This window comes from Vulpes lagopus, chromosome 3, assembly GCF_018345385.1.
Source record: "Vulpes lagopus strain Blue_001 chromosome 3, ASM1834538v1, whole genome shotgun sequence".
Taxonomy (NCBI): domain Eukaryota; kingdom Metazoa; phylum Chordata; class Mammalia; order Carnivora; family Canidae; genus Vulpes; species Vulpes lagopus.
Genome location: NC_054826.1, coordinates 82,128,822 through 82,152,886, shown reverse-complemented (window position 1 = coordinate 82,152,886; position 24,065 = coordinate 82,128,822). Strand labels below are relative to the sequence as shown.

General features: G+C 42.9%; 1 protein-coding gene across 4 annotated transcripts in view; it reads left to right on the top strand.

The window, feature by feature from the left end:
• Nucleotides 1-24,065, top strand: part of PCNX2 (pecanex 2) — a 300,858-nt gene that overhangs the window by 212,640 nt on the left and 64,153 nt on the right. For all 4 annotated transcript variants that reach the window (XM_041748906.1, XM_041748907.1, XM_041748905.1 and 1 more), the window contains 2 exons: nucleotides 3,636-3,744; nucleotides 8,524-8,653. In XM_041748906.1, coding sequence (XP_041604840.1) covers nucleotides 3,636-3,744; nucleotides 8,524-8,653 — 239 coding nt within the window. The remainder of the gene's footprint in view (nucleotides 1-3,635; nucleotides 3,745-8,523; nucleotides 8,654-24,065) is intronic.

Below are 24,065 nucleotides of genomic sequence, written 5' to 3'. Positions count from 1 at the left end.
AAGGACAAAATGTAGAGGGGAAAATATGGTTGGGTCTTTTTAACCTGAAATATACCTCTCCACACTTCTAGGAATAAAATACATAAGCCATATCCTCCTTCTTGGAGCTGTGCATTCAAGAAGCTCGGAGAACCCAGAAGCCTGCCTTTCTGAGATCCACTTGAATGTTGCCAGACTCGTTGGATGGTGTCCTATTTTATTAATTGGGCATTGACACTGAAAGGGACGTTCCAGGATAGATCAGAGCTCTTCGTCACTGTGCACGCAGAGAAGAGGTCCCTCATAGTGGCTGCAGCCACATTTGTCATGTCCACACTTGTGACCCTTGTCCCTTGCCCATTAGCAGGAAGGCTTAGGTAGAGGAGTTGCTGTCCCTTGCTGCTGCATGTCAGACAGGTTTTCCTACTGCTGTCTTTAAGAAGGGCTTCTGGCCTTGAGGAGACATGGTGAGATTTGGTGGTAGGTATTTCTACCACCATGCAGAGAACCCACAGGTGGTACTTGGACCTCTAGTTTCACATGGGCAGCCCATGGGGCCCCATGAGTCTGGTTTCTTCCTCCAAAAACTAGGATGACCTAGACTTGGTAAGTCTCAGTTGTTTTAGATGGGGGCTCTAGAATTTCCTGATTGTGGGCTAAGCATATCCTCAAAATAAGACCTCCATTTATCCTAACATCTGTCAAATTCTTATTCTCATATTGCACTTAAAATTGCCAGGCACTGTTCTAAGTCCTAAACAAAGATGAAGTCACTTCATACTCAGATGACACTATAACTGTTATCATCCCCATGATGGATGCCAGCTGGGATTCAAATTCAGGCAGCTTGTCCTTAAGCCCATGTTCTTAAACATCGCACCATGTTGACATCTGACACATCTATAGCGTGTCCTTTTTCTTGTGGTCTTTGGGGAAGGAGATTAAATTACTGTGTTGTGGAGGGATCCTAGATACACAAAGAACTGGCATTCAGGAGTTCTGATTTTTTTAGTGAGAACAGCAGAGTCTATTTTATGAGGTGCATATTGAAAATCTTTCACAAAACTTCTATTTTATTCTTCATGATGTTTATGAAAAAGCTGAGACATCAACACAGGAAAAGAGCAAAGATACCTGGGGTCTCAGCTGCAATTAGAGCATGAGAATGCATGTGCCTGATTACTGGTTTTGCTTATATGTAAATACAAGTTGCTGTGCTAAGCAAAAAATAATTATAATAGATTCATTGAATCATAATGCAGCCAAGTTTCACTTAGAGCTTTAAACTTGCAGATGAGGCTTTCCCTAGGGCTCCTGTCTGATTGTAGTTGCTATGTCTGACCTACTTATCAGCTTTTCACAAGGTGGCTTAAAAGCCTCCCAGGATATAGTCATACACAGAAAAGGAGAAACTTTCCATAACCCCTGATTCATTGGTGGGGTATTCGGGGGGTTATGCATCATCACATAAGGTAATCTTGTTCATTCTTGTAGTTTTCTTCTAGGCATGAGTCACAAGGTCAATTCTGAATGAGTAAACTAAGAATTCTTGACAGTTGGAGGAACTAGTGGCTTTCAAACCCAGAGGCATCTTGTGTGATAGAATTTGGTTAGGCATAACTGAGCAAGTTCATGCAAGAGAGCCTGGCACCACTTTGCAGGACTTCAGCTTTTGATGTCATCCAGTGTCATGTGTTGATAGTCTTCCCTTTTGGTGATTAGCATGTGCCTCCTCTGGTTGGGTTCATGGCAAGGGTGAAAGGAAATGATATTGGCCTTTAAAGAAAATACTCTATCTTAATGGAAGTGAGTCAAGAGTTCGAATCTGTTCAAATCTGTGTTAGAACGGTCTGTCTCAGTCCATCCAAGTCACCTACTGACTGGGGAAAACTCAGGTTTTCAGTCTTCTGAGAAAAGACTGTTTTGTCTGTGAACCCAAGAGATGCTATCTTTAGCAGACAAAACAGAGTAAGCCGTCGTCTTCTCAACTGTCAGAATGTCTAAGGCCCTGGGAGCCAGAAGTCCCATCAAGAATAGACTTGGGAAGCTTCAAGCAACCCCAGGATGAGAACCAAAGTGGCCTTTCTGAAAGACCTTGGAAGCCAATAGGAGTCAGCCCTCTGTGATCGATGCATGAGCAAGAGTAAAGAAAGTGAAAAGTCATCAACAAAAACCAGACGTCTGTGTTTCTTTCCCGGACTCACATCCTTTGAGGGTGATTCAGGTCCAAGCATGTCATCAGTCTCCCATTTGTCCTTTCCTTGTTTGCCCTTCCCACTTTCTCTGTTTTATTCCTATCCACCACCTTGGGTGGCCCTCCCCACTCCTCTCTACCTCCGCTGCTTCATCTCTGGGTCCCTGGGCACCATGAGACCCCACGGGTTCTGTTCCTAACCAGCCACCACTAATTCCTTAAGAACTCCATGTTTGCTGTGCCTTTAGAAGACTTTTACCCTTGGTCCTCTTCTACTCCTGTCGGATGAGGTTTAATTCCACTCTGAAGTTAACTCCCCAGCACCGGGATGTCTGTGAGAGAGTGGGGAGACAAGAGAGGCAAGAGGAAAATTCGGGAGACAATTCTGATGAGCCTCATCTGTCTCATTCCACTTCTATGGAACAACCCAGAAAAATCTCATCTTTGGGTCCCCAAATCACAAGGTTGGCCTTCTGTTGTCTTGCTAAATTATCTCAGGGCTGGCAACCTCTCCTTAATGGTCCTGCTTCCCAACCTTTTCCTTCTTTTCCTGGTGCTCTTCTGCTGTCCTACATAACACCTGGTGAGCCTAATTTAAGAATTCCATTTTTTTCCTCTTTTCATATCCTAGCCTCAGGGAATGTATTGTATTATCACGTGTGCTAGCAAGTCTAGGAACAGACACATAATGCCTTAAGTTTAGATTATGCATGAAGAGTGTATGAACTTGAGGGAACATGCTGGTAGGATACGTACTGCACATGGGAGCACCAGGAGTGGAATTCCGCACCTGGGATTCATCGGTTGCTTCTTCCTACAAAGCAGAGGGCCCCAGCCAGGCCTGCCCATTCTTCTCCATCCTTCTCGGCCCATTCCTCTTCTGAATCTCTAGCCAAAACCTCTGAGTGTTTCCCCTTCATGGTCATCCTGAGTCTGCGTAAAGTCTCTCCTCTTCACCCCCCACAATACCCCAGAACTCCGCATTTTCCTGTGCTGGCTTGTTGAGCAACCATAGCAGCATCTACAGCCTGTGTCGGCTTTCTAAAGCACCCTATAGCTGGCGCTTCGGTGGTACGGACCTCTTTTCTCCAGCAAGAGCTGCTTAAGGGTTTTAAGTTAAACCTGCTACATAAAAACTCAAACAGTGGCAATGATGATGGCGTTTGTATGAATCTCCTCTAAAAGACCCAGTGGGAAGGATGAAAGAGCAAACCATGAGTGCTCAGACATGCTGCACCTGTTGGCTGGATAATGAACCTGGAGACACTAACCACTCAGGTTTCCTAGCATCATCTTGTTGCTGTTACAGATTTTCCCAAACAGCGGCCTTGCGTGTAGGACCAGGGAAGGTAAGAGCAAGAGGGAGACGAATAGCTTCACTGTCCCCCTCCTCCTCACTGTAAGTGACCTAGACTCAGCTACTACTCTGGTTGTCTGATGAATCTTTTCCTTCTGCTTTCAGCTCGGGGACCTGCTTCACAAGTTACAATTCGTCATGACGTATGTGGCTCCATGGCAGATGGCTTGGGGTTCTTCATTTCACGTGTTTGCTCAGCTCTTTGCAGTGCCTCGTATCCTTTGGGCTTCTATATTCACCTGTGAGCTGAGAGTCACATTTTACGGATGCCAGCTTTTCATTGAACCCTGGCAATGAAAAGATTTGAAAGTCTTTAAGATTGCATTTTAATGGGGACGTGGGGAGGCACTTTGGATTCCCCTTAGGCCACTTAGCCTTAAAAGATGTTGCTTAATTTTGAACTCTTCCTGCTTCTTAATGCATATCGAGAATTACTTTTTTTTTTTTCTTGATTCTTTCCATTTTCAATGCACAGGTCTGCATTAAGATATCCTGTCTTTTAAATAGAAAGTTACTGCTTAACTGGTTCAGTTGACTTATACAAAATAGTGTAAATCGATCTGCTGCTACTAAACACTGCAGATAGGGCTGATGTCTCTGATAGACTATTATCGATTATCTCATACCATATGATGATAGAGTTTAATGATCACATATGTGAGTAATATTCAAAACTCAGAATGTGATGCACATAGAAATTAACCAAAGTTTTCTAAAACCTAAAAAAATAATTGATGGTTTTGTTTTATAGCTGCTCTTAGCCAAGAAGCCTAGTTTTATTGTTCAGTTTCATTTGGTTTCTTTGTCGATTTTTAAGTGTCTTCATAATGATAATTAATTTTAATTGACTTCAAAACAACAAACTTGAGATGCTGCTCCTAAAGATCACTTTGACACAGCTTAATTGCATGGGGGGTGGGTGTGAGTACGTGTAGAGATATATTAATAAAAATTAATCTTGAAGAGTGAGAGTAAACAAAAATATCCTTGACTCAGGCCTAAAATTTGCCCTCAAAGGTTTTCCTTCCCATCCAATTTATACTTCCTAAACTTGTGCTTTCCATAAGGTATTTCAAGGAGTACTTGTATTGGAATCCCTGGAGGAGCTTGTTAAATAATGAAATCCCTGAGCACAGCGCATACTTTTAAAATCATGTTTCAGGGGGTGGATCTTGGAATGTTCATCTTCAGAAGCTTGCCCAAGATTCTTATCCCCTGGTGTGTGTGACTCCCGGTTCTAGAACTTCCTTTTGTACAATGTTCACATGAGGCTCATTTAAGACGATTCATGAACAGTTTCTGGGACTTACCTTCGTGTACAAGCATGGAAACATATTTGGGATAATCGTTAAATAATATATTCTAGGTTTTTAAAAACGCCCTTCTCCAGACTCATTTGTTTAAAAGCATCTTTGTAAGCCTACCAAGAGCTGGCTTTACAAGGCACATTGTTCTGTGCACCTATTCTTAGACCTGCATTGATATTTCTGAAGTATTTCAAGGTTATTTGGCAGAACAAGCTGAGGGAAAATAAAATTTGGGGAGTGTAGCTTTTACACTCTTTTTCCCTCTTTCCCCCCTTTAACGGCAATCATTTTCTATAATAACAGTAATTTTAGTTTTTCTAAATAGTCATTTAAAACACAAAGACAGTGAGATGAAAGAGTGAGGTGATTTTTTACTTATTTCTGAAATGTGTCTGCTTAAACACACATCTGATCTTGAGTTTAAAGTGTTTAAAAAATAAAGTCTGTTTATTAAATAAAAATTATTGGATGATGCAAATTTGTGGTTGAGGTGTTGCACAAAGAATTTGAAACTAGACATTATGATTCCTAGTTTTATCCTAACTTTGGTCCCATGCAGATTTGTAGCATTTCTTGTGCCTCCTATTCCTTGTTAGGTGAGTTCAGGGATATTAATTACTCCTTGAGGTTCCACAGCTGAGTTAAGACCCTTCTGGGAGCCATAACTTTCAATTACCTGACCTGTTTGTGTGTTGAGGGTTCACGCACAAGCACTTCATATCTGGCGCTTAATATCTCCTACAAGAATAAACATGGTGTTAGCATCTACCTCAGATTTTACCCGGTGCATATTAAATCGAAGTGCTTTCTTGGTGGGTGGACTTATTCTCAGGAAACTGAACATTTGAGATGTAGATTTCATCTGGCAATTGGTGGCTCTGTTTTAGGACACTCTATTGATCCCCATGCCTTCTTCCTAAAACTGCCCCTGATAGTGACATCCACTTCCTCCCTTCTCCTAAGATACAGAGCCTTTGAAGTGACCTTGGAGCCTGACCACCTCCATTGTGTGACAGCTTATGGTACTTGGAGCCTCCCACCCCCCAAATAGTTGAGAAAACTGGATATATATGCTGTCAAGGCAAAGTTATGAGGGTCCTAAGCTACCAGCCCTGGATCTCGACTAATTTTGAAACATTAATTATTTTATCACTCTATTAAGAAGCTGTGGGTTCAATCCTGGCATCAGGAAGGGACTAATTTGTTCCATTTTGGAACTGAATTAGCGTTCAGGCCAGCGGGGCACTGTTTAGTAAATTGCTTTTTCCAGTACTAGCATGTTTTCTCCCTCGGTAGCATCTCTTAGTTTCCGAGCTTATAACCTCCAGGGACGGATGAGAGTGCTCACCCTTTTACAAGTAGAGACCATACAAAACCATTGTCTTCCAGTAATTACACAGACCCGGCCAGATTATCTCTGTTAAATGTATATACGGGGAAGGCAACTTTCTATTTGGTATATTCTTTTGAGCTTCAAATGATTTGTTTTTAACTTTAAGGACTGATGTAAATGTTTTCATTTTACAAGCTTTTGACAGAGTCACCATCTCCCTGTTGGTAAGAAACAAAGAGAGCCCCGTGTGCCCGTTCTCATCAGAGTCCCTGTTTCTTGGCATTGCCTGAGCAGTTATACTCACAGGCATTCATATTTGCCTTGAGAATGCTGTATTTCTTCATCAATTTCCCCTAACTAAAATAACCTCTGAGGCCACCTATTCACTTCTGCCCTATGTCTGACCTGTTAAACTTTATTTCCTTTCCTACCACATTGAACTTTATTTACAGGCTCACACTGCTTTCCGGACTTAAATTCTGGGTAATTGTTTCTGGCATTTAAAAAATGGACAACATAATCTTGGGGGAAATATATAGAATCAAAAAGAAGAGCAGTGCCAGCCCCTCTAGCATCCTGCCCAGCCCCAGAGCCATGTGGCTTTGTCCTGGTTTTTCTGCAAACCCCCCAGTGTCCTCCTGTCCTCCTCCTGTCAGAAAAATCTGCACCCACCCCCACTCCCACCATGGCTCTGCCTTCTTACATTTTTTCAGTACCTTTATTCCATGACATCCCCCATGCAGTTCCCTTTTCTTCCTGTGACAAGGGGCATGGTTAATTTGGTGTGTTTTGTGGCCCAGGTTTTCAAATATTTTCAGCTTTCCAATGAAGAAAAAACTGATGGGTGATAATAGATTTCCCAGTAGCTCATTGTTCTGTAGCTCTCCATGTGCATGAGGTCAAAATAAAAGGAATTGGATTTAAATTCTAGCACAATAGAGATCTTTTTGATACCCAAACAATTCCACAATGGAATGGATTATTAATGGAGGATATGTCATTTCACTTCTGAGGTTGCGTGGAGGTAAATAGCAAGTTGAAAAAAATAAAATAGACACAATTATTCCGAAAGCAAAACTTTGAGTTTAGGTCTGTGAAAATGTATGGGGAAGTGCCCATGATAGCACAAGGCTCTCCTTTTCTGGATTTATACGTAAGTGGGTGGTAAGGTCCCCATGACCAACCCCCCCAGCCCCCAGGCTCTAGCACCTGGCGGAGAGTATAAAAGCATTTGGATGCCTGGATCACTTCTGTCTTCTGATTGACAGTGACACATGGAGTCTTACTATCTGTGCCAGGCATTTCTTTTTTACGTTGTTCCAGTACTTTTTGGAACACAGGGTAAAGAAATAAGACCTCAATTTGTGCAGTGGTGAGAAAGTCCCCTTTCAGGCAGGGAGATCAGCCCTGTAGGAGGTCAGATCAGACCTGTAGCGGGACGCTCTGAGCCCTGACCCGCAGGGACAAGGGATGAGGCACAATGTGCCTGTGTAAGCCCTGGACAGTCTGGCACCACAGTGGCCTCTGTCGCCTCAGCCACAGTCCCACCGTCACCCCTGCACCAGGGCGACGTGTGAGATTGGCAGCTAGGAGCAGTCCTTGAGTGATGGAGACAGATTGGGAAGGGACCAGCCTTTGTGACACCTTCCGAAAATTTCTAGAACTCAGTTAATTGGTCTTAATTCCAAAAATGACCACATAACCAATTTTAATATTGAATAATTATGTTTCTGATTAACTAGGGTGTGTAAAAGTGAGTCCCGCCAGGACGTGAGAAACCCAGACAGAGTGCAAAATGCTGTGACTTCATATGTATACATTTTTAGCTTATAAATCAGACATGACTTGAGTCATTGGTGTTCAATATATCATAAGGAACATATTTTTTTGAATATTGGGGAAAGATTCCTTGAGAAATGGAGATGCTACCTTCTCAAACAGTGCTATTTATTTCTCTTAAAAGTGTAACTTAATTTTAATTATTTATAAAGCTACTTAATACTTTAGTAAATGTAGCACAGTGTGTTTTGTCCTGCTAATGATATCCTAGTAAAAAGAAACTGTTCTTCCCAAACCTTAGATATTAAGTCTTTGCCATAAATCATACTCTGGGTATCCCAGGCTGCTGGGATTTTTATGAGAATCATTTGGTTTTCATGCTGGCGAAATGAGACCTAGCAGGATACTACTGAAAGTTTTATATTCCTGACTGTATACACAGATCAAGTGTATGCCCTCCTTTCTTTCCTTGGTGAGAAAACAGCTTTAATATAAACAAGTCAAAACCTGAGAGAATATTTCAATGTATGATAACACTGAAAAATTTTTTTTTGCCTTAACTCAAGACTCTCAGATTCTGCCATGCTTTTCTTTCAGACGATTGTCACCTCCATCTTTTCTACTCCACTGAGCCCATTTCTCGGGAGCGTCATTTTCATCACCTCATATGTTAGGCCAGTGAAATTCTGGGAGAAGAGCTACAAGTAAGATCCTAAAGTTGATGCTCACATGCTTTGCTAAGATTCATGCTTCTGGATGCTCCTTGACCTTCCTCCAGGTTGAGGCTCAGGCTTCATGCCTCGCCTGCTGGGAGCTGAGCATGTCCCCCAGTGGCTCCCTCGGTTCATCGCTCAGCATGGGGAGCTTCCAGGCTCTGGACAGAACAGGCCTGAGCACAGATTTGCAGTCACGTTCCAGTCCAGGTTTCACCGATCCTGCAGGAGAAATGGGTTCTCGCTGCCGAGTATTATTAGTTGCCCTCAGGAAGGTGATTGGGGGGGCTGACGTCATCCCATTTGCTTGGCGGAGATTGCCCCCGGAAGGCACGTGTCCCCTCCTGGCAGTACCCCTCTGTGAGTATCCCACATATGCCTGTCACACGCAAGTGTACACACTTCACAGCTCAGCATAAAGGAGGACACTCATTTCTCTAGAGCGCTATGAAACTTGTAGAAGATGATTTATGTATTTTCTTGACTGTTTGGACCGGCTGGTCATAAATTTCCTCCAGCAAACAGTGATGGAGTGGGGGCAGTTAGTTCTTAAGGAAAGGTGTGAGGACAGAGTCATGGTTCACTAAGTAATTTTCCAGAGCTCCTCGGGCTTGGGGGGCTGGGGGGAGGGAGCTGAGGACAGGTGGCAGAGGAGCCTGCTGGCCAGTGGGCCCATCTTCAGCTGGGGGTAGAGGAGGCAGTCTTGTGCTTTGGAACTCCTCCCCCTAACTTTAGCCTTACCTGTCTGAGCCCATAAACCCCAGTCCACCTTCAATAGTATGTCTGCATTTTGCACGACTCTGGCACTTTACCATGTGCTCTTAGTGTCTCATGCAAGACCAGTTTAACCTAGGAAGTCTGTGATTTCTTTTTCACCCCTTCGATGGCTTTTGTGACGGTAAAATGCACACCTCTGCGGGGCTGGCAGTAGTGGGTAGTGATTAAAACTCAGCCTGTGGTGCCAGCCCCCCTGGGCTCACATCTCACTCCTACCACTTAACGCCGGTGACCTCAGGCCTCTCTCTCTCTCTTCTGTAAAATGGGGGCAAAACAAGAGACCTACTTCACAGACTTGCTGTGGGGAGAAAATGAGTTCATAGACATAGAGCCTGTGGAACAAGGCCTGGTGAAGAGCATCCCCGTGTGAGCCTGTGCTGCTGTGTTCTCTGACTGCTCTGCACAGATGTCCATCAGTCCCCACTTGGCCCACACTGACAGGTGTTTACCACGACGAGGTGCCGCACCTCTGGCAAGCCCACCTTTGGGGTGTCCCTGGGGGGAGAACCAATGAAACCAGAGTCCTCCATGTGAGACTAGGGTTGGGAGGCCAGGAAGAGGTGGGGGGACCCTTTGGGTTCCTGGCAGATTCCTCATATTCTAAGAGAGGTTGGGCTTTTTGCAGTAGGACAAGTAGCTGTGTGAAATTTTGCACATAAGCGAGAGTCCTGTTTTGTGTTTGTTTAAAGAGATACTGCGCGTATTTACAGGGCTAGAGAGGAAAAGCAAACGCTGGGCATTGGCTTGTTACTTTACCTTTCTTTAGGGGAAAACAATTTGGGGAGGGGGGCTCTTTTTGGAGCTCTGGAAACCACATTTAAACTTGTAAATAAGAGTGGCCAGGCCTTTGCTCTTAACCAGGCAGGAAAGTGGAAGATATTTTCAACTTGATCGTTAGTACCAAAGATTCCTCTTGGTCTCCTATTCTCAGGTGAGTTAGGAGCCAGTCTTTCTGCCCTGCAGTCTGACATAAGCAAGATGCATGTTGAGCCAGAAAGGGTTTTAAGCTTCCCCAACAGAAAGGGGAATAGACAAGCTCCGTGGGGAGATTTTTATCGCAGGGAGGCATCTTAACGCTTGTGCAGAGCAAGGGCTTTCTTGTGTTCTGTGTTTTCTTATTTAGTTTCTCCGCCTCCAGGATGCAGTGTGGTACTTGAGCTGGCAGCTTGTGTGGGTTACTTAAATGTGTGGGCCTCTAGAGTAGCGTTAACATTTCCTTACTTGGTGTCACAAATAATGGATTATGTTGTGAGCTGTTCTGTCCCCAGGTTAGCGCTGATATGTGCGGGGGGCGGTGTCTACCTTTGGCTGTGGTTGGGAAGGGACCTCAGGAACTGGGGTATGTATAAGGCTGTCCAGCCTTTACTGGGTCTCTCTGAGGCGGCCCAGTTAGAGAAAATGTTCAGTCCCACTGGGGGAAAAAGTTCCTGATGCAAAACCCAGGCTTGTCACCGTGCATTAAACATCAGAGTATGGAGTCCTGTGCCTGGCTGCTTAAAAGATCAGTGGTGGAGTTCAGGACATTTAAGGGGTAGGTATTGGGAAAGGAAATGGCAGGAAATCTCATCTGGATCCCTGCAAATGCTCTGGAAAGCTCATTCTATCTTAAACTGTTGGTTTTTATTTCAAATGCTAATGACTACCCTACCTGTGTTCTTGCTGGAGAGCATCTACACAGCTGCTCCGTTACAAAGGAGCACTTGGTTACAAGGGCTATTGATTCTATATAGTTGTTCACTACTTGTCCCCTCACTTTCAAATGCTGATGAAAGATACTCTTCCTGCAGAGATTCAGTAGGCACGTAATGCCAGTGGGTGTACCTCCGCACCCCACAGCCAAGCTGCGCTGTGACTGGTGCACTTGCAGTCCCCTGTCCTGGGCCTTCTCTCCCTTGCCACCCCCACTGCCTTGCTTGCTAGCCCTCCCGTCCTCCAGGCTTTCTGTTGGGCCTTCAAAAGCTGACTTTAGTTTCTCCAAGTCTCCAGTGAGCCCAAAGCTGTAAAGAAACCATTTTAATACCCCAAGGAGCCGATAAGTACATCACCAGCCACCTGGTAACTATGGCAGGTCTGTTTTCCCCAGGCCGGACTGTCTCAAAATCCACAGGCTTCCTGTTCCCCAACACTGCTCCTCCCTGGGGGCAGATGACAAATGTGTCCTCTGCCCTCCTGACTCCCCTGCACTCTCGTCAATTCTGCACGCATCACACCAGATTCCATGCTGTCTCAAAGGCCTGTGGTGAATCACAGTTGCCTGAGAAGGAGGAAAAAATACCATGTGGAGCAGCACTGTCCAGTAAGAAGCTCTGCATTCCTGGAAGTGCTCTGCATCTGCACCGTCCAGTACGGCAGCCCTACTGGCCACATGACCATTTGAAACAGGGCTAATGTGATGGAGGAACTGAATTTTTATTTATTTATTTTTTTTTTAGAGAGAGAAAATAAGAGAAAGCTGAGGAGGGGGGTGCAGAGGGACAGGGAGAGAGAAAATCTTAAGCAACTTCCCTGCCCAGTCAGGAGTCTGACACAGGGTTTGAATTCAGAACCCTGAGATCATGACCTGAGCCAAAATCAAGAGTCAGATACATAACCTACTGAGCCACCCAGGTGCCCTCTGAATTTTTACTTCTTCTATTTAGTTGTAGTGAATTCAAATTTCAATACCATATGTGTCTAGAGGTTACCACATTGGACAGCACAGATCCAGACCCTCCTCCATCTTAATCTCAATGTCTAGCTTATTTCCAAAACATTCTGCATACCTCACATATTGTAGATTATGGATCACATATTGTGGATCCCCCAAGCCTTGCCTTAGGTAAGCCTTGCCCTTCATGAAACTACCCAACTTCTCCATTTCCCACAGTCACCCACAGTCCCTCTTTTGATGTAAGAGTGATGAGGTTCAGGAAGGCCTTTGGAATGAGAAGTATTATAGCAGCTGTCTTTGGAAGATAAATTGGCCTTGTGGCCATCAGCTACTTCTACCCAGGATTGGCATAGACTGTACTTCTCTCCAAATATGGACTTGTTTCTTTTTTATCCTGGGTCTCATGGGGGCCAAGCACGTAGTAGGTGTTCTCTATTAAGTGAATTGAGTCCCAAAGTATTGTGTAAAAGGGAAAAGATCTTCATCTGGGTTTTTTTTTAATTTTTATTTATTTACGATAGTCACACAGAGAGAGAGAGAGAGAGGCAGAGACACAGGCAGAGGGAGAAGCAGGCTCCATGCACCGGGAGCCCGACGTGGGATTCGATCCTGGGTCTCCAGGATCACGCCCTGGGCCAAAGGCAGGCGCCAAACCGCTGCGCCACCCAGGGATCCCTTCATCTGGGTTCTATTTGCCATTATTAGAAAGGTCACTGTTAAACCGATGTTCTCTTGACTAATATGGGCTTTAAAGTCTGTCTTGATGAGCTCTGCCTGGTGTCTACACTTAAATTACAGGCAATGACAACAAATGCACTGTAATAATAGTGCCTTTTGTGTTTAAATCCCCTTATGTCAGAGTATTCTAAAAGCTTTAGAAACACATTCTGATATTATGATCTATCACCCTTCTCTTTATATATAAACAATTGCTAGATAACCAAACTTTGTCATTAATGTGAAACAAATGTTTAGGCTAGAAATATTAACTCGTGTTTTTGCTTATCTCGGCAAATATCTTGGTCCTAAAGGAGTTGACTATCGTTAGCCCTGATGAATGAAAAGTTCCATTAATAATGAGTTTGTTTGGGATGCCTGGTTGGCTCAGCGCTTGAGTGTCTGCCTTCGGTTCAGGGTCCAGGGATTGAGTCCCACATCAGGTTCCCTGCGAGGAGCCTGCTTCTCTCTCTCTGCCTGTGTCTCTGCATCTCTCTCTCTAATGAATAAATAAATCTTTTTAAAAATTAGTTTGTTTGGATATATCAAAAGTCTTGTATAAAATATAAAATGACATCGCTATGAGGAGACACATAGAACAGCTATCTGAAAGTATAGCTTTCATGGTGGTTACATTTCTGTCAGATTCTCCAAATTGGTTATAAAATGTTAAATCGGGGGCACCTGCGTGCCTCAGTCTGTTAAGCATCTGCCTTCAACTCAAGTCATGATCTCAGGGTCCTGGGATTGAGCCCTGCATTGGACTCCACGCTCAGCAGGGAGTCTGCTCCCTCTCCCTCTCCCCCTCCCCGCCCTGCCCCCTGCTTGTGCGTGCTCTCTCTCTCTCTCTCTCTCTCAAATAAATAGATAAAGTCTTTCAAACATAAAATAAAATGCTAAATCATTCCAGGCATTATCCTTCTCCACAAATAAGTGTTAAGCATTTATGGGAGGGCACCATGCTAGGCTTTAACTAATAGGAGTCTCTCTATGTGACTGGTCTGTGAAAACCTCCAACTCTGTATTCCTGTAGTCCTTGGTCCCAGTCTAGTTAGCAAGAAGGTAATCAGCATTACTTCATCCCAGCTCTTCCTGAGACAATGGTAGTACACCAGAGAGTGGGAGCTTTGTAGCCAGCCAGAGCTCCATGAAAACCCCAGCACGTATGCTTGGTTAGGTGTTTTGACTCTGGGAAATTATTCAGTCTGTGAGCCTCAGGTATCTCACCTGTAAAGTGGGTTGACTGGCTCTCTGTGCCTCCCAGAAGTCGTAAATACTGAACGAGACATGGTTCACTGTGGTAATCCTGTCCCCATTTTGTTCTCCTTCCCAATATTACTGTCTTCTCTCATTCAACTTTTAATTCAGCTATGTCTAGACATATTTCATATGTCCTTGCAACCTATCAGAAATCCCTTCTGAAATGGCCAAACGCAATCATGCCAACTGGTGAAAGGACGCAAGTATAGACCATGTAACATCGACTCCACAGAGTGCTTGACATGCCCCTTAAATATTAGCCTTCACCTTTTAGTGCTGTGTTTATTTTGATGCCTCCACCCATCGCAAACCCGGTCCTGTTCTTTAAGCAACATTGCTGCCTTAGTGGAAAAACAACATCTCTAGGGAGTCACTATTTTGTATTTTATCAAACAACAGACTACATGATCTAAATATTTCAACTAGTCTCTGTGGGCTTCCATGAATCATACTGTGTTATTTCCTAGGGCCTCTGTGGGTTTGTAATATTGAAGCGAGGCTAGCACAGACCCTTGGAATTACAGAACCCCCACAGAAAGGAGGCTCCCAGCCTCTTCTACTCTGGGTGGAGCAGCCCTCATGCCTTCTTAGGCAGCCCCGGTGAGCGGGGTCTGTCACAGCAGTGGGCTCTTCACGTGCTGGGTCTGCTCCTGTGTTCTCACCTGGACACACCTGTTGCTGCTGGAGCAACCAGCATCCTCACGCCGCCTACATCTCTTGTCCTCCTACAGATCTCTCCCTTCACTGCCTTCTTTCTCAGGCTGAACAGCCCTACTTTTTGAAATGGTCCAGACCTCAGGCATCCTTGCCGCCCTCATCCAGATGTTTGCTGGGTTGGTTCTAACCCTCCCTTCCAGCCTGTTCCAGATGTCATCTACTCAGCTCATGGTAGATGTGACTTCCTGTGAGCCAGATGTTCTGCTCTCATTTATGCCTTCTAAAATCTAAAATCTCTCGATTATTTTACTAAAGTATTGCCAAGCCAGCCGTTCATCATCCCAATCTTATGTGTGTATTTTAATGAAAATCAGAAATTTACATTTCCTCTACCAACTCTTGACCCCACTGGCTTTAACATTCCAGTCCTTAGAGGCCCATTTCAATGACGCCCTTCATCATCTCTCCAGCCCCTCACTTGCACACTCTACAGGCCTGGCACCATCTCTGTCTTCACACGTGGTTAATGACGATGTGCAGGACAGGGCCAGCGTGCCTGACTCAGGGCAGGCAGTCAAAGAAGTTCTCAACATCGCACTTTACTTTTTACCTTTTCACAATGGGGAAGATTTTTTGGATATTCTCTACCCACTGAGCTATTTTAAGCATGATTCTTAAGATCTTTGTGCAAAGCATTGGAGCTTCTCAAAAGGTAGTTTTTATTTTTATTTTTTCTCGAATGCAAAGCAGAAAGTTTATTTGGCTTGTGGTTTGATAGTAAAATGCAGCACTATAATTAAAATTTGCAATTATGCAGGGGTGGGATTTACATATCTCAACTTGCAATTAAGCTACTCTACAACTTATTTGGATATGTTCACAAAGTGCCTGGACATAATGAGATGAAAGTCTTTGAAGGTCCTTTATCAGATGTCTTAGGGCTGTTAGAGCTCTCAGATCCATGCCTAAGCATGTGTTGGGCTCACCTTCCCAAATATATTCATTCTTGTCCATATACCCATTCTAGAAATAGAATTTCATTTTTCTCATTTCACAGATCAGAAAAAGAAAACTCGGGAAGTTAATTCACTTGCCCAAGGTCACAGAATGAGTCAATGGCAGAGTCAAGACGTTAAACCAGGTTTGGTCTTCTTCTAAGCCTTGAGCACGTTCCTTATGTCCAGAAGCCTCTCACATGCCTCCCACACTAAAAAAGCTCAGTGCTGCCAGTTAAAGGGTTTGTTTGGGACGGGAAAGAGATGCTGTCACAAGAGCCCTATTTAGTGGAGGAGCCTGGCTGGAAGGGCAGGCAGGGCAGTCCAGGCCTCGAGGCCACCTCACTGAGCCTCCCTGTCTCCAGAAATGACTTCTTTCAGCCTGGGGTGCCATGATGCAGTGGGTCTCAGCAGGGCTCCCACCCTCACGGGCCCTGGCCATGTGCTGTCACCCAGCTGGCTTTCCAAAGCTCCAGAACCTGAGCACGGAGGCATGAGGGGTACCCTCTGGGTGTGGCCTGCTGCCTCCAGTGCTGCCAGACCTGGTCGCGTGGGACCTCTTAGACTGGGAAATTTGTGGTCACCAACAATGTGAGGCGGGTGTATTGGTTCCAGGCCTTTCGGGTCTGGAGCTGTGAGATTAGCACAGAAATGAGGGTTTGGTGACCTTCAGGGGCACTGAGTGACCACCTGCAAGCCTGAATGAAGTCTCAGGCCCAGAAAGGGGGTCGAACTTACCCAGATGCAATTTTCTTTTTAAATGGCTGATATGAAAAATTCTTCTTGGGGGCCATCACCTGCCCTTAATTTTACGGGGTGTTCAATAACTTCAGACACCTGTGAAAGGAATCAAAGAATACCCTGACTTTTCCTCGGAGCTAACGGTAGGTCTTTGCGAACCTCCCTCCACAGAAAGGATGATGCAGGGCTGTCTGGGTGCATATATAAGTGTGAGAATTTTAAGTAGTTTTAAAATGCTTAGGAATCACTTTGAAAATGGTAAAAGAAATGTGCTTGGGGGTTAACACAGCTCAGCCACCATGGGGCCACATCTGGGAAGACTGCAGGTGCTGGGACTTGTGGGTGCAGCCAGGACAGGATTATGGACCAAGTCCCAAACTTTCTAAATGGAACAGAAGTAAGGAGAAACATTTTTTAGTTATAGATGATAAAATAAAGGTGTCAAGGCAGCCCGTGAAGCCAAAAGGGGCTTAGTGAAGCTCAGCCAAATGGTGCTGATGGAGAACTTACAGCCATGCAGGGCCTGCCTCAGATTTCATTTCTTTCTGCTGAAACTTGGCTCTGCATTCAATGTTTCTCTGGACTTTAGGCCTCCGGTAAGAAACCGAGAAGGAAGTGACACTGTGGCCAAAGGGCCAAGGCAATAGAAAGACAGGGTTCACACCTGAGCCCCAGAGATCTGTTGTTTCTGCCTGGCCTGAGTGGGTTCTGGGGCTTCCGGGCAGGGAGCCATGCTAGGAGAGTTGGTCCTTTCTTTCCCCCTAGCCTGAAGGGGCAGGACACAGGCTGAATGCTGCTGGCAGCCTTCTCGTCCCCACAAAGCAAGCTAGGCCTGAGTTTAGCAAACACAAGAACACAGGGCCATGGGACATGGGACCATGATTCCTGCTGACCCGCCCTGGCCCCTGAGTCTGCTGGGCCTGACTGAGCTCTGGGCTGCGTGAGCCAGTGTATTCCATATTTTGCTTACACCATTTCCAGTTGGGTTTTATGTCCCTTGAGGCCAAAAGGTTCCTAACAGAGGCGCCTGGGTGGGCTCAGTGTTGAGCATCTGCCTTTGGCTCACGTTGTGATCCTGGAGTCCTGGGATCGGGTCCTGCATCAGGTTCCCCACAGGGAGCCTGCTTCTCCCTCTCCCTGTGCCTCTGCCTCTCTGGTATCTCTTACGAATAAATAAATGAAATTTAAAAAAAAATGTTCCTAGTAAAAGCAAGTGATGGCTTTTTTCCAAGCGATCCTTCCCCTATACCTTTTATTTCCGAGAAGTGGCAGCATGATGGTCAGACCTTTATTGCCATAATGCTGTGGTTCTAACTAGGTTAGACACCAGGGAAGGTGCCAGGCATCCCCCATTGCACCTCCAGAACAGAGTGGCAGGTCAGGAGTTGGAGCCTTCTGTGGCTCTATGGCTGACGGGCCCTGTGTCTGAAGCCAGTTGTTCCATGTCCTTTCTCTGGCTCAGATTTCCTTAACTGGAATTTCTGGTCTGTGTCTCAATGCTATTATATCTGAGAAGCGAAATGATGAACTTGGCCCCATCCTGCTGTTTTGCTGACGGATGAGAAAGCTCTCGCACACATACCCAGGGGTAAAGTTTGACACTTCAGGTGTGGCAATAAGCTATTATGCAAATATATTCCAGAAAGATGATGCTTTTGAGGAACTCCAGTGTGGTGAATTTCTCAAATAGCACTGGTTTGAGCTTATTATTCATTATGCTGTGGTGCATAATTTTACTCAAGGTCCTGTTACATTTTGCTGAGCAGTTAAAGAATTTGAAAAGTGCAGAGTAGTGAAGTTGACCATGTGCCTGCAAGAAGGAGTCCAACATGCCCACCTGCTTCCCGGCTGTCTGGGGCTGCTGACTCTACACTTCAAGGTCACGCAGGAGCAAGGCTTTGGGACTGAATCAGGTTGAGAGATGGTTTCAGGGGGTGTAAGTCTATAACAGCATGTGGGCAGAACCCTTTTCACTGCAGCAAGTGAGGGCGGGGGTGGGGTCCTTTCCGCGCTTTAAGGGGAGTGTTGGAGATCGGGCTGACTTCTTCCAAACAAAGGAAGGCAGGATATAGTCAGCTCTTAAATCCACGTTCAATCTGCAGACTCTTTTACTGCATGGGATCACATATCCAATGTAGGAGATTTATTGTGTAGACTCAAGGCATCTGTACAGTATAGGTTTACTCCCCAAGAACCCAAGAACCCTGAGCCCTTCAGGTCTTTCCTGTGATCAGCCAATGCTCAAAATGGATGTTGTTGGCCATGGTCAGTATGTTCTCATTCTTCCCATGACTGATGGAGTCAGCTGTGGTCAGGCCACTTTAGGTCCTAGGGAATGTGTGCATTTGAGGCTCCAGGTGAAAACTCATTCCTTAGCATTGTAGTGATCAGATGGGGCTCCTGTAATCTTGTTATCTGAGTGTATTTCCATGACTGACTTTAATCCTATTTTACAGAGAGCCAAGAGACCTGGCCCAGGCTTCGCATGTGGTTGCTGCTTCTTGGTACACAGTGGTACCAACTGATTAATGAAATCTGTTACATAATGTGGACATATAAGCCATATATATTCTTTTTTTTCTTGTCCCTTTGGGAACACTGCCATCATCACCACTTATAGGGTTTATAATACTTTCTTGTGTCTAGATTGCTGTGTTTGTTTCTCTCTGTAAACTGTTAAGTAGAGTGATGCTCCCCTTCAAGATTTTTAGATGAAAAATAATCAATAATGGAAAAATAATCACATACATGAGAATAAGAAAAAAATGTATTATCTGATAAAACCAAGGATAATTTAATGTATTACATTCCTTTTCACATTAAAGAAAGTATTTGTTTTAGAGGCTATATAGTTAGAGCTTATCTTCCTAGTGTCAGGGTAGGCTTTGGAGAGAGGTATACTTTGAAGCTTGAGGAAGAAGAAGGAGAGAAAGGTCTTAGTGGGTTTTAAAGAAAATTGGGTAGGAAATGAAGTTTTTAAAAAGCAATTTTTAAGAGCAGTTCAGAATGATAGAACACTAGCTTTCTATGTAAAGTTGTCATGGATAAAGTACAGCCACCAGGGAAGCCACCAGAGAGGAGATTTCCATAGCATTGTCAAATAACCTGTTTGGGCACTATTTTGAAAAGATTTGTACACTCCTATGTTTACGGCATTATATATATATATATATATATATATATATATATATATATATATATATATATATACAAGTATTACCACTTGCAACAACATGGATGGACCTAGAGGGTATTATGCTAAGTGAAATAAGTCAGAGAAAGACAAATACACAATTTAATTAATGTGTGGAGTCTAAAAAAGAAAACAAATGAACAAATAAAAAAACAAATAGTCTCATAGAGAAAACATACTGATGGTTACCAGAGTGGGGAATGGGTGAAATAAGTGAAGGGGATTAAGAAATACAAACATCTAGTGATAAATAAGTTACAGACATGTAAAGTACAGCATAGGGAATATAGTCAATAATATTGTAATAATACTGTGTAGTGACTACACTTAATCGTGGTGAGCATTATGTAATGTATAGCATTGTTGAATCACCCCATTGTCCACCTGAAACTAATATAACATTATATGTCAACTACACTTCAGTAATAAATTTTAAAAAATCACTTGTTTGGGAAAAGGCTGGGGCAAATGCAGGACAACTGGGAGAGATGAATGAACTGATTATCTGTTGCCTAGTGCCCTTTTGCTCCTGGAGCCAAGATTCGACCCAAACTATTTTAGTATTTGAAAAATCAATTTGAAAAACATTTTCAGGATAAACTTTACTGTTCCTTTCCCCGTTACAGAAAAATCTATACCCAAATGTCCTGATGCAGTGATATCAAAAGCTTTTTCTATTTACCCATCATCTCTTATGGTTCCCTGGGGTAACTGGCCTGTTACAAGGCTAAAGCAATTCTTTGTTTAGTTGTGTAAGTTGGCGGTCATGGACAAAGATCTTTATTTTAATTTCCTACCCAAAGTCCTGTGCAATGTGCAGTTGCCATTTTATGCATGAGAATACTAGGGATCAGAAGAATTAAGTGATTCTCTTCTTTTCATCCCTCAAATAGTTTAATAAGTTATTAACCAAGTTAGAAACAGAAATCAGGTTTATTGACTTAAAATTGCAGTTTTATTGTTGGGGTTTTAAGATGGAAGGTGAGCAAAAAAAAAAAAAAAAAAGATGGAAGGTGAGCAAAGTATAGTGTCATACTCTGGAAGTAAAAAAAAAAAACAGTAAAGGAGAAGTGGGAAGTCCGTCTCAGTGGGAAGCATACTGGTGTGCTTTTATTAAGTGCAACATCCCTTGGTGACAAAACGACACTCTGTTAATGGCTTCATGTTCAGAGAATGTGTCTTCTCATGTTGCTGCCTCTCCTGAGACAAGCAGTCATGCAAATGGGAAGACCTGAGTTAATTCACAGGGGCTGTGTGCGTCACTGCACAAATGGGATTCATTCATTGCCAAGGATGATCATGTCCTTTTTGCTTGTGTGTGGGGCTCATCTTAATCCAATTCTGTACATTCTACTGGTCACTAATGAAAAAAAAATACATGTGTCTTCAGGAGAAATTTCACCCACAGTTCTAAAACACTGTCACATAAATAACATTAGGCATCTTGCTACCAGGATATAGCACCCAGAAGTCAAAACCCTAAACCAAACATGTTTAGCTTGGGGAAAAAACAGCACCTCCTTGATAACTTAATTTTTATAAATCAGTTATAATCCTCTGCATCTCTATTTATTCAAGTCCCCCTTTGCCTGACTCTTTGCCCAACTGCAAGCAACTCGAACTTTTTTATTGCTATTTTTATTAGTTGCATTTGCAGAAAGAGAAGAAACACTTTTCACCCCCTAAATATTTATGACCTTCCAGTGATTGAATAGTTGGATTTCATATCCTGTATTTGAAATGTTGAATAATCTTGGACTCTTCTGGCTGAAATGGGAGAAGCAATCCTAATTGGAAATGTAAGCAAGTTCAGATCAGAAATGAGAATTGCACACGAATGCATTATTATAGTAACTAAATTCAGGCCTGCTGTTAGCTAAGGAGATTTCTTAAACTTTTTTAAAGCTCTTTATAGATTCATGTATAGTTGAGAGAAATAATACAGAGGGATCCCCCATATGTCCTTTACCAGTTTACAGGTGTTAGCATCTTGCAAAACTGTCACAATCAGGGTATTGATATTGATAATAGTAAAGATACAGAGCTTTTCCACCACCACAAATATCTCTCCTGTCCCCCCTCCATAAGCACACATTTGTCCTTCTTGTCCCTACCCCCTTCTTAATTCCTGTCAACTACTAATCCATTCTCCAACTCTGTAATTTTGTCATTTCAAGAATGTTATGAGACTGGAATCATACAGTATTTAACCTTGTGGGGTTAGCTGTATTCACTCACCATAATTCAGTAGACATTCATTCAGGTTATTTTATATGTCAATAGTTAGCCCCTTTTTAAAGCCGAGTGTATGGATATATACACTCTCTTTAACAGCTCAACCATCGGAGGACATCTGTGTTGTTTTCAGTTTGTGGCTCTTATGAATACAGCTGCTATGGACATTAGTCTACAGCTTTTTGAATGTAAGTCTTCACTTCTCTGGGATAATTGCCTATGAATGCAATCACTGGGTCATATGGTAGTGTTTTAAGAAACTGCCTAACTGGGACGACTTGGTGGCTCAGTGATTGAGTGTCTGCTTTTGGCTGGGCATCGTCCCAGGATCCACGATCGAGTCCCACATCCGGCTCCCTGCGAGAAGCCTACTTCTCCCTCTGCCTATGTCTCTGTGTCTCTCATGAATAAATAAATAAATCTTAAAAAAAAAAAGAGAGATAAGAAACTGCCAAACTTTTTTCAGTGGAGCTGTATGCCATTTTACATTCCCCTCAGCAATATATGAGAGATCCAGTTTCTCCAGATCTTTGGCAGGTGTTTTTACTATTTTTTTCTTTTAGCCATTCTGATAGTGTATAGTGATCTCTTGTAGTGGTTTTCATTTACATTTCCTTAACTACTTGCTATTCACTATGGTGCTGAATGTCTTTTACAGAGCTTATTTGCCATTGGTATCATCTCTTCAGGGAAATGTTTGTTCAGGTCTTGTGCTTGTTCTCTAATTGGATTTTTTTAACTGTTGAGTTTTGAGAGTTCTTTATATATGCTAGATAGTAGTGTTTTGTTGGGTATGTGACTAAAAATATTTTCTTCCTGTGCCGTGGCTTTTTAGCCTCATAAGAGTATTTTGCAGGCAAAAGTTTTTAAAAAGATGTTCTTGTCAAGTGCACATGGACTATTCTCCAGGTTAGACCATATGCTAGGCCATAAAACAAACCTCAGTAAGTGTAAAAGGATTGAAGTTGTACAACTTATGTTCTTCAACCACAATGAAATGAAATTGTAAATTAACAGCAAGAGGAAACCTGGAAAATCTCCAAATATTTGCCAAATAAAACATTCTCAAACAACCAGTGGGTCAAAGAAGAAATAACAAGAGAAAAATAAAAAACTATTTTATGGTGGATGAAAATGGAAACATAATATATCAAAAATTATTGGATGTAGCAAAAGCAGTGCTCAGAGAGAAATTCATACCTGTAAATACTTATATTAGAAATTAAGAAAAATCTCAAATTGATCACCTGATCTTCCACCTCAAGTGACTAGAAAAAGAAAAGCAAACTAAATCTAAAGCAAGCAGACAGCAGGATTTGATAAAGATCAGAGTGGGAACAAATGAAATGGAAAATAGAAAAATAATAGAGAATAGATGACACAAAAAAATTGATTCTTTGAAAATATCAACAAAATGGACAAATCTTTATCTAGAATGACCAAGAAAAAATTAGAGAAGACAAATTACTGTAATCACAAATAAAAGTGAGGGCATTACTACCAACCTTACATAAATACAAGGATTATCAGTAGGTTCTATGTATACCAAGAGATTAGCCTGAATGGACTGGAAGTAGAAAACATGAACACCAAAAACTAGAAACATCACTGAGAGAAATTAAAGAAGACAAATAAATGGAAAGACATCCAATGTTCATCAATTTGAAGAAGGTAATATTCCTCAAATTGGTCTACAGATTCAATTGACTCCTGTCAAAATTACAACTGCCCTTTTTGTATAAGAAGACAAATGATCCTAAAATTCCTATGGAATTTCAAGGGACCCTGAATAGCCAGGACAATTTTCAAAAACAAAAGTTGGAGAACTCACATTTCCCAATTTTAAAACTTTATATTAAGTTACGGTGTTACTACAAAACAATGTGTTATAGGTACAAGGATGGAAATAAAGATTAATAGACTAGAATCGAGAGTCCAGGAATAAATTTATACATTTGCAGTCAATTGACTTTCCGCAAGAGTGCTAAGACCATTCAATGGGGGAAAGGACAGTCTTTCAGTAAATGGTACTGGGACAACAGGATATCCATTTGCAAAAGAATGTAGCTGAACCCTCACATCACATCCTATACAAAAATTAAATCAAAATGAGTCAGACTTGAGTACAGAATGAGTCAGACTTGAGTATAAAATGCTAAAACTGTAAAACTCTTGGAT